Raw genomic sequence first — 9511 nt, forward strand, 5'->3', positions numbered from 1 at the left:
CTTGTAACTTGGGGACTGGCTATGAACTCAGAACCTCTTCATTATCACACCCTTCTGCAGATAGCAATTTCTGGGACACTCCAAATTGTTTTGGTTAGTTCAGAAAATCCTGGGATTCACACCTCCAACAACAGCTGGAAAACACTTGGCTGTACTGTAGTCTGGATAGCAACAAGGTGTCATATTCACACCCCAACTGTTCCTACCCATCTTACCTGCACTTAACCCTGTTAGATAATACCTAATTCACACTTCCCATCCACCCAAGATTCTCCTCATCTTGTAAGACAAACTTCACTCACCAGCTTGGCTTCCTGATTCAAGTGGAATACACAATGGTCATTTGTTCTAACCACTTCCCTCACAAAAGAAGGGAAAGTCCCTCTCATATGGAAAACAGTGTCAAATTTTTATTAGCACAAGCTTTGCAGTGACGATCTAACTACTGACTTGACTTTATTTTTCCCCAAGCTGAGTGAAATATTAGCCAGCTTCTAAGCTATGAGCTTTTAAAAATAGTATCAAGGAATACATTAAGCAAACTCTCTGCCATGCAGAATCTACCAGGCAGAGGGTTTGGGATTATTTCTTTTTAAGCCTTTGGAAGCATCTGATGGATATAGTGATTCTTCCATTTATCAGAAACTAATGCTGTTTCCACCTCCTTCAGACAGTCCTGCTACCGAATTCTAATGAAATTCACATGCTGAGAGAGAGAGAGGTGTCTGAAAGAAGGTCAGAGCATGAATCAGTGGGGCTACCACGACCTGCAAACAAAAAAGGCTCCTGTTTTCACACAGATGACAGAATAAACAATGATCAGAAGGAAACTGAAGGATGTGAAATGAAAAAAAAAAGTGGTTAAAGTTTGAAAAATACCAGCCTAGGCATACAAGTTCATTTCTAAGATCCAGAGTCAAGGCAAATACCTCGCAGATGCCTTTAGAATGACACGGTGAGCTGCAGTCTGCAGTTGCTGTCTGGGTTAGACTCCCCTGGATTCTTTTCAACAGAGGCGGAGGAAAAAGTTAGTAGCAATTTCCTACTCTCGTTAACTTATCCTGTAAAGATTCAGTTTCTGACCACTCAAACTCACATGATTTTCAGCTAATTTGAATGGGAGGAGGATCAAGTGGCAAGTCTGGTGGCATTCAGAGGTTTGCCCTGTCACTGAAAAAGGCTTTGCACATGCCCATGAATTCAGGCTCTGATTGTGACTCAGGGCTTGGCCTGGGGAGCCTTCGGGATGGAATCACTTAACTTATCTCAAATGACATGTCTGGTCTATCCTTGTTCTTTGGGTTGCCCCAACAACCACTGAAAAGGAGATCAGTACCTCCAGGGGATAATTCTTCCTATCCCAGAGAGGTAGCCAAAAAGGGATAGGATTCAGTAAGTACCTGTGACTCACATGTAAAGATAGTCTGGGAAACAGACAGAGGTGAAGACCATGTTAGGCAAGAGACAAACACACCCTTAAGGCCTACGATAGGGTGATGATCTCAGACCCTTAATCCAAAAACACTCACAGGTGCACCAGCCTGGCTGGGACAGTGATAGGTTTAGTCTGTGTGTGTAACTCACAGGTGGTAACTCCAGAGAACAGAACAAAATTCTGGTACTGGGTGTAGGAAATTAGCTGATCTTGGAAACTGCTTTCTAAATGCTTCCAGTTCATTCTTATATCCCTGTGTATTAGGAAGCTTCTCTGTATTTTGATCCCGCACAATAAATCCACCAACGTTAGCTGAATCTTGTGCCATTCCCAATGATGCAATGATCCATGGCAGCAAATTCCACTGTACCTGGAGTATCTTAGAACCACTAAAATTCCCTCACCTGCTGAGATCCCCTTGAGCAAGACATCCTGCCCATCTCCTTGATTCCTGCCGCCTTCTTTCCACCTGCAATCCAAACAGCAAATCAGAATTAGCTCCAAAGTGTTTAGCTGGAAACAATAAAATAATCCAGAAGCTTGACTAAACCACTAGGGCCAAATCCCATGAAATTGTGTAACTCTTCCTCTCAGGCACTGCCAGCACTGGGAGTTTATTCCTAGAAACAGAGATGTCAGAATTAAGTGTCATCTGAACATGCATCACATCAACTTACCACAGCTCTATCAATTACACTTCAACTCCAGTTGAAACTGGTTTTTAAGAAGACAAAGCTTATGTCTGCATATGCTCTACCCAAGTGTATGTGGGGAGAGAACTGGGGGAGATGCCCCCTGGGTAATAATTATTAACCTTTCTAACACTTTCAATAAAATTTGAGAGGGTGTCCAAAGTGCCCCAGTTTCATGAGAACAGCCAGCTGGTTAGAGGAGAAGAATCCTGTTCATATCCTCAGAGCAACGAAGGTGGCAGGATGAATTCACTCTTTATTAGTCATCGGAGGATGTGCAGGAGAAGGACCTGCAAAGGTGATTTCGCAGGCAGAGAAGCTTCTTTATCCTCCTGCCCGGCGATCCCAGGAATGCTATTTACCATTTTGTCACTAGATGGTATTGTTCCACAGGCTATATCCCAGAGCCTCAAAGGTCAAACACGGCGTGGTATATCAGAGCCTGGGCTGACTGAAGGGAGAGAAAAGGCTTTGCTTTCGTGTATTTTCATGTATGTTTTCACATATGGAAGTTATTAGCAAAAATCAAACTGTAAGAGCTAAAGGAAAAGAGCTTTGGTGAGCATGGAGATATTATAATGATCTGTGCATTTCCTCCACATGTGGAGAAGTGATACATAATGCAGAGATAAAGAGGTTGGAAAGATGCTGATACAAAGTTAAATGTTTCTGTTAACAAACCAAGCATAATCAACCAGCCCTTTGTGACAGTTCAGTCTGATCTGATGCAAAATCTAAACAGACAAACTCTGTTCATCCATTTCAAGGAAACCTAAATATTATCCTTTATGTCAGGAGCTCCTTCAATTTTGAAACTGGACATTTACTTGTACTGTGAAGCCTAAAGGAAGATGTTTCTGTTTTCCTACCTGGATGGGAGTCACTTTTGTCCCCTTCATGCTCATTTGAATCTGTTCTGAGAGGGAGAGGGTGATTCTGTAAAACAAATGACATTTGGTCTTAACAGTATAACCTAAATATATGCCCAGGTGGTAAATCCATAAACCCTAGCAAATGTTTCTTTTAAGGATAAACTCCTCCAGTGAGAACCAGAGATATGTCTATACCTTTGTGCTCCCCTCCTCTTCCTCCTCCTCACAGTCTAACCCTTGATGGCAGATCTCAGTAAGGTCATTCTTCTGGATCAGGCTGCTGTCAGCTTTCTCCATCCTCTTCTTCTCAGTTGTCACCTTCACTTTCATGAGGTGGAAGTCAGTGGAGACTGAGCCCACTCTGACACTGACAGGATCCCCATCAAACAGCAGGTTACCAGAGCTGGGATCTTCTTTAAAGCCAGGGGGCTGGTAATCTTTGGGAGTGACTGCACAGAGAGAGGGAACGCACTGAGGTCAGGGGAACTGAGTTCCAGCTCTCCTTAATGTGATTTACATAGAACAAGTGTGAACCAGCCTCCAGTAACACCAAGTACTAAAAATATTCAGGGGTTTCTTTTCAGGAGGATAGGAGGAAATGCAAAAGGAAAAATGAGCTGAGCCAATGTTATCAGGGAGCTCAAAGAAAGAATGACTTTAGCATGCCGAGATACCATGAAAGTGTTTGGTTTCTGGAGCTGACACTGCCTGCTCCTTAAGCAAATTCAAAAACCAACAGCAAAGGAGAAGATGTCTCTCTTTCACACTGTTATTCTTACAGGGATTTCAAACCTTTCCTAAAAAGCACCTGTCATCCCTGTACATCAGAAGGCTTTGCTGTGTTACATCATTTCTCACTCTTAGCAGCCAACAGCTTCTACCACCTCACCTTTCTCTGCTTTCTTTACTTTATCTTATTATGGAAACTGATGGGAAGGGAATTTTTTCCCCACGGCACACACTGTTCTGCCCCTACCATCGTTGTAGTAGAGGAGCTTCATGCTCAGGGTGATGTCATTGGGCAGTGGCCCGAGGTTCTGCATGAGCAGGTACAGCTTGCGGAGCAGGAGCCTGCTGGCCTGGGTGATGTCCTCACTGCACACACCCGTCACCAGCTCCCTGTGGTTGCTACAGTCGGAAGGAGCATAACAGATTTGTTATCCTCAGTCATGAATATTCACGATCTAATTACACATACAGAGCACCCACTGACTCGCCTGAAACCACCAGTGACAAAGCTACAATGCCTTTATGTAATTTCCAGAGAAACAGGGAAGTGAAACAGGCTCCAGGGATGGGGTGGCATCCAGAACTCTGGCTCCAAGCTCAGAGGCTTGGCATTTACTTTTGAACAGACTTTGGAGCTAGGGCAATGGACCCCATTATACAAATGTCATGACTCACTTGTTTGAACATGATTAAATTGGATCAAAGGAACACAAAACAAGTGCCTTTCACCTAAGCAATTTCAAGAATGAGAGGAATGAGGTGAGAATCCCATCCAAAGCCGATTCATCACAGGGGCTATTTTCAAGTCCATTTTGCAGTTTGAAGAGAAGGGAATTGCTGCGAATTGCGTGTTCTCACTTCAGTTCCATGAAAGAAAAACTAGCTCAGAAGCACATTTTTCAGCAGTGACTAAGGGGCATTCCTCTCACCCCCTTCAGCCACCCAAATGTCAGCTGGAGCAGGCAGTCTAGACTGAGACCCACGGCCGACACCAGTGGGATGAACTGCGCTCTGGGGGAGTTTGTTTCTCCTGACTACAGAGGTAGATGAGATGAGCAATTTGGAGCAGCCAGAGAACTTGAGACGGCTCAGATGAATCACTCTGTGACTAAGGGACCTGAACTTCCCTAACTTTCAATGAGAAGAGGCCATAAAAAAATGTAGTCCCTTGATTATGTCTTTGGAAGACACCTGGCACAGGGGTGGGTGGTCCTACACACAGGTTGGATAGTCCCTCATGCAATTACCCAAAATTGCTTTAGAAGCAATTAGTAACCTAAGAGAGCAGAGGATCCCAGGGGTGAATCTGACTGACTGAATCCAGGGAAGGAACAGCTCCATTAAGACCAATTCCCCCTTCCAGTTGAAGTTCTTGGCTCGTCATTAAAATGGAGTGGCTGTGGAACAGCTTGACTTCCCAGCGTGTGGAATCATAGAATCACTTAGGATGGAAAAGACCTCTAAGATCATCAAGTCCAACCACTGACAGATGCAGGGGGTGGTTTCTTAGGCTCCAAACTGCCAACAGCAAAACTCTGTGGTATTAGATGTATGCTTAGATTAAATCCAGTGTGTTCAGAAATGTACAGGAAGTGAGAGGAAAATGCTGGCAGAGCCTTGCGTGGGGCACGGAGAAGGCAGCACTTCTCTCACCCATCACCTTGGCAAGCTGTGGAATTAGCAGAATAGAAATTGTAAGGGGAAAGATCATAAGAAAAAAAGAGATAAGACTTCCATAGGGATTAGCAGACCAAGTACTGCTTCAATATGGGAATAACACTGTGAATTTGATGCAACAGACAAGGAACTGAACCTTGGAAGGACTGGGATCCATGGCAAGGAACTCTTCTAAAATCCATCTAAAATAAAGCAGAGACCATTTAGGTCTCTCACATGCAATGATGCAAATCCACAAAACATCTCTCCTGGAATGAAGAACTCCACGTTTGCTCATGACAACAACCACTGCAGGTGTATAAAGCAGCCTTATCAGCTGAAGGAGCTGATGGCAAAGATGACACAATTCCCTGATCCATGCCAGAACATCGGATTACTAAGGACTGCCAGGACATGCAGGAGCCTGCCATGGCAGTCAGTCCCTGAGGAAACTGAGCAGAGCCCAGGAATGCAGTGCCTCAGGCTCTGAAGTCTCAAACACAACATCAGAATTGCTTGGCCTCTCCTTGGCCAGCACAACAGACTGAGGGCTGCTGAGCTACACTTGTGGACTGTCCTTATTTCTAGAAACTAAGGAGTAAGGCTGACCAAAACCCCAAAGTACTCAAGAGCCATCTATTATCTTTCAAATCCCAAATCTCCTCTTACCCTCAGTGTAGTGAGGACAACAGACAGCAGCTTCAACACAGAAACAGAGGGTACACCAACAGCACACTCCAGACTCAGGTTATTCAGATTTTTCCAACAGGAAATCATTTTGCCACATTCTAGAAATTATTTGGATGTGCTTAGAGAAAGAGCAGCTAGCAGCACACCCCAGGAGTGCTGTGGAGGAGCTTCCCAAGGAGAACACAAGACAGCAGAGCTCTCTTGCAGTACAGGCAGTTTCCAAGGCCCAAAGATTTCACCAATGGCAACTGCAGAACAAACTAGAAATGGGTTAATTACTTCCTTTGCTTTGGTTATAACCAACAGCCTTTGTCAGTATTTATTTGAAACTCCACAGCATTATGGCCTACTAAGCACAGCTTTAAATATCTAACAGAGAGCACCAAAAAGAGGCAAAAAGCTGCTGCTTCCTGCCGCATGTTTTGCACCATCGACTCAGGCATCGTAAGCGAAAGTTCTCTCAGGTCACCCACGCAGAACTGCTCAAGCAGAACACATGTATGCAAATGCCCAAGAGAAAAAATTCCTGGGGGCAGGATCATGGTGAAAGGGATCAAACCTGAACAATCTTCATTTGAAAGCACAAGGGTGGCTGGCAGAAGTTCAGGAACACCCGTTAGGACAGCAGTAACCTCGACAGCTGTGCTGGTTTCTGCATCATCTCCCTGGTGAGGGACTGCTTGCATCACCTGTCCCTAACTCAGCTCAGGGGCACTGTCAGTGCCTCACACAGCATTCCAACTAATCTCCTAGCAGTTCATGTCCTGTGAGGTGAATTTCTTTAACTCTGATGCTATTTGCAGCCGCTTAGCGACTTGGACATGCTCAAATCATGGAATGGTTTGGGTTGGAAGGATCTTAAAGCTCATGCCATGCCATAGGCAGGGATACCTTTCACTAGCTCAGGGTACTCCAAGCCCTGTCCAACCTGGTCCTGAACACTTTCAGGGATGGGGCAGCCACAGCCTCTCTGGGCAAACAGAAAGTGCAGCTTTTTAATGCTTCCACAACACAGCTTCAGTGTAATCCTGGGAAAGCAACCCAACCCCTTACCTGCTGATGTCCATCTGGGGCACCTTCTTTTTGTACTCGAATTTGAATTGATACAGTTCTGTCACTGTCTGGAGATGTAACAAGAGAGGGGAAAGACATAAATGGGTCACTTGGAGCAACAAGTGTAGAGATGTGCACTGAGCTTGGCAGAGTCCTTTCACCCTCTATGCCAGAGCACAGCATTAATTTAATGACATGGTGACAGCTTTAACTTTACTATTTCTTGCACTGGCTTTGGCAAGTTTTCTTACCAACCACATCTCACCTAGCACTGAAAGAACTACAACAAAATTACAAACTTCCTCCTTCCACTTCCTCTGTGGGCCTGACCTCCAGCCTCAGTCTCTAGCAAAGCTCTGAGGACAGCCAACCCTCACAGGGACCTCCCTTGCCAAAGGACAACTGTCAGGCAATGTCACAAGGTAGTCTGGATCAGTGCTCTGTATGGAGACCAGGGTCTGGAGGTCTGTCCCCACAAGTAAATCCAAACAATATTGCATGGCAAAGAGTCACTGAATTTCACCGGACTCAGAGGGTTTTTTTGAGGGAGATAAAACAACTGGATGATTTTCCATTTAAAAGGATTAGAGAATAAAACAATTAGGAAGAACAGAGAACATCCCCCCAGGAGAAAGGATCTATTGTAGACCAATTCCATGCCTATAATTCACTTCTTCCGGAGACAATGAGGTCGATTAGTAGGAGCTCAGCTGAGCCCTTAACTCTGAGTCTTCCCTACAAATCCCAGCCTTGGCACAACTAGACTCTTGCTCTGTCCCCAGATGCTGAGCTGCCACACAGCAGAACTGGAACCAGGTGAGCAAAGTGCCTGCAGCTGGTCTCTGCACCTGCTCTGCAGAGGCAGGATGGATGCAGAACATCACTTATGGCTCACCCTGCAGAGTGTTTCCCCCAGACAGATGTAACAAAACAGAAACACAAGGAACACCAAAAGGACATATCCATCCAGCTCTGAAGGGATTCCTGACTTGTGTCCTGCATCTCTCGGCACGGCAAAACAGCTCTTTTTATCAGGGCTGTTAAAAAAGGTGGTTGGTAAATGAATTATTTTGGACTTCCCATTTTATCTTTTTGGGACACAAAGACAACACTGCAAACATGCCCATTAGTTGCCTGCTCACATCCCTGAAGAGCCCACAGCCTGGTGTTTGATCACAGTCCAGCTCACTGAGCTGTCACTCTGGACTGAAGGCAGAAGAACAAGAAACAGGGTCACCAAGCAGCTATGCCAGGGGAGGACTTCAGCCTACGACTCCACTCTCAATACAAATGTACTCACCCATGTCTTCAGTTGCCTCAAAGATTAATTAAGGCTCTTTCTTACCTCCGGTTCCTTGGGATTGGTGTAAATCTGTTACAAGAAAGCACAGTGAGGGCATTCTCCCCTGGGACAACTTGAACCAGTGACTAACAATGATATTTCCAGTTTACAGCAGAGATTGAACTATCTTTAGCATGGGATCAGAGAAAGGAATGGCTGAGAAACAGCTTTCCTCTATCAGCAGTCAATACTTACCACTTCAAAGACAGGTAGAAGACACTCATGGGTGTAATTGTGGAGGAATGAGGTTAATTCCCATTCCAGCCCTCACAGGCAACTGCTGATGCCTGAGATTTAACTGCTCAGATGATGCACAGAGTAGATGCAGAGCAAAGCTCCTGATGCTTTACAGAGGCCAAGGGCTGCCTATGTAATCACCAGTGTGTGGTTCCTCTGGGATCAGATTAATAGGGAGGACACTTCTACAGGAGAAAATGGAGAGGACACAGCAGCCTCCATAACAGAAATCACATGAAAATGTTTCTCAGGGTTTCAGGATGCATGTGAGACCTCAGTCAGAAGTCTGACACGCTGAAAAAAACATTCTCATCCAGCCTAGACCTTCACATTTCCTATACTTAAGAAAGGTCACTGCTCTGTTACAAACCACACACATTTTGTCTTCCCCTTAAAAATATAGGCTGACACAACCTTGACTCTGTATCTCTTTCAAGCGAGGGGGAGGCAGAAAACCACTTTGTATTCCTTTACTTACTGCAAGGACAGCGATGTGGAGCTAAGGAGAGAAAATCAAAACAAAACACAGAATCAAAATGTGACCTGAGTGGGCAAGGAAAAGCAAGTCCTATCCAAACCTAACTGCCCACGGACCGAGAAGGAATAGATAGACTCAACAAAGTGGGAGTTAAAACCCCTTTTCAGGCTCTTCCCAGCACAGCATCAGCAACACCTAGTGGCCACTTTGCCTGGCTTGACTCGCTGTTTCCCAAAGAACAATTCAATGCTCAGCATTCTGCCCTGGGACTCTTTTGGATCCAATCCCCAGAGGCTGATTTAAAGCTCTTACAAGATCACCCATACC

At 45.0% G+C, this 9511-nt stretch overlaps 1 protein-coding gene across 1 annotated transcript in view; it reads right to left on the minus strand.

Annotated features, from left to right (window-relative positions):
- Window positions 1–9511, minus strand: part of HORMAD2 (HORMA domain containing 2) — a 21443-nt gene that overhangs the window by 7361 nt on the left and 4571 nt on the right. Inside the window, exons 5-11 of the mRNA XM_009084388.1 lie at window positions 9185–9205; window positions 8473–8499; window positions 7128–7195; window positions 3976–4127; window positions 3195–3448; window positions 2955–3063; window positions 1840–1904 (exon numbers count right to left, since the gene is read on the minus strand). Coding sequence (XP_009082636.1) covers window positions 1840–1904; window positions 2955–3063; window positions 3195–3448; window positions 3976–4127; window positions 7128–7195; window positions 8473–8499; window positions 9185–9205 — 696 coding nt within the window. The remainder of the gene's footprint in view (window positions 1–1839; window positions 1905–2954; window positions 3064–3194; window positions 3449–3975; window positions 4128–7127; window positions 7196–8472; window positions 8500–9184; window positions 9206–9511) is intronic.

This window comes from Acanthisitta chloris, unplaced genomic scaffold, assembly GCF_000695815.1.
Source record: "Acanthisitta chloris isolate BGI_N310 unplaced genomic scaffold, ASM69581v1 scaffold12571, whole genome shotgun sequence".
Taxonomy (NCBI): Eukaryota; Metazoa; Chordata; class Aves; order Passeriformes; family Acanthisittidae; genus Acanthisitta; species Acanthisitta chloris.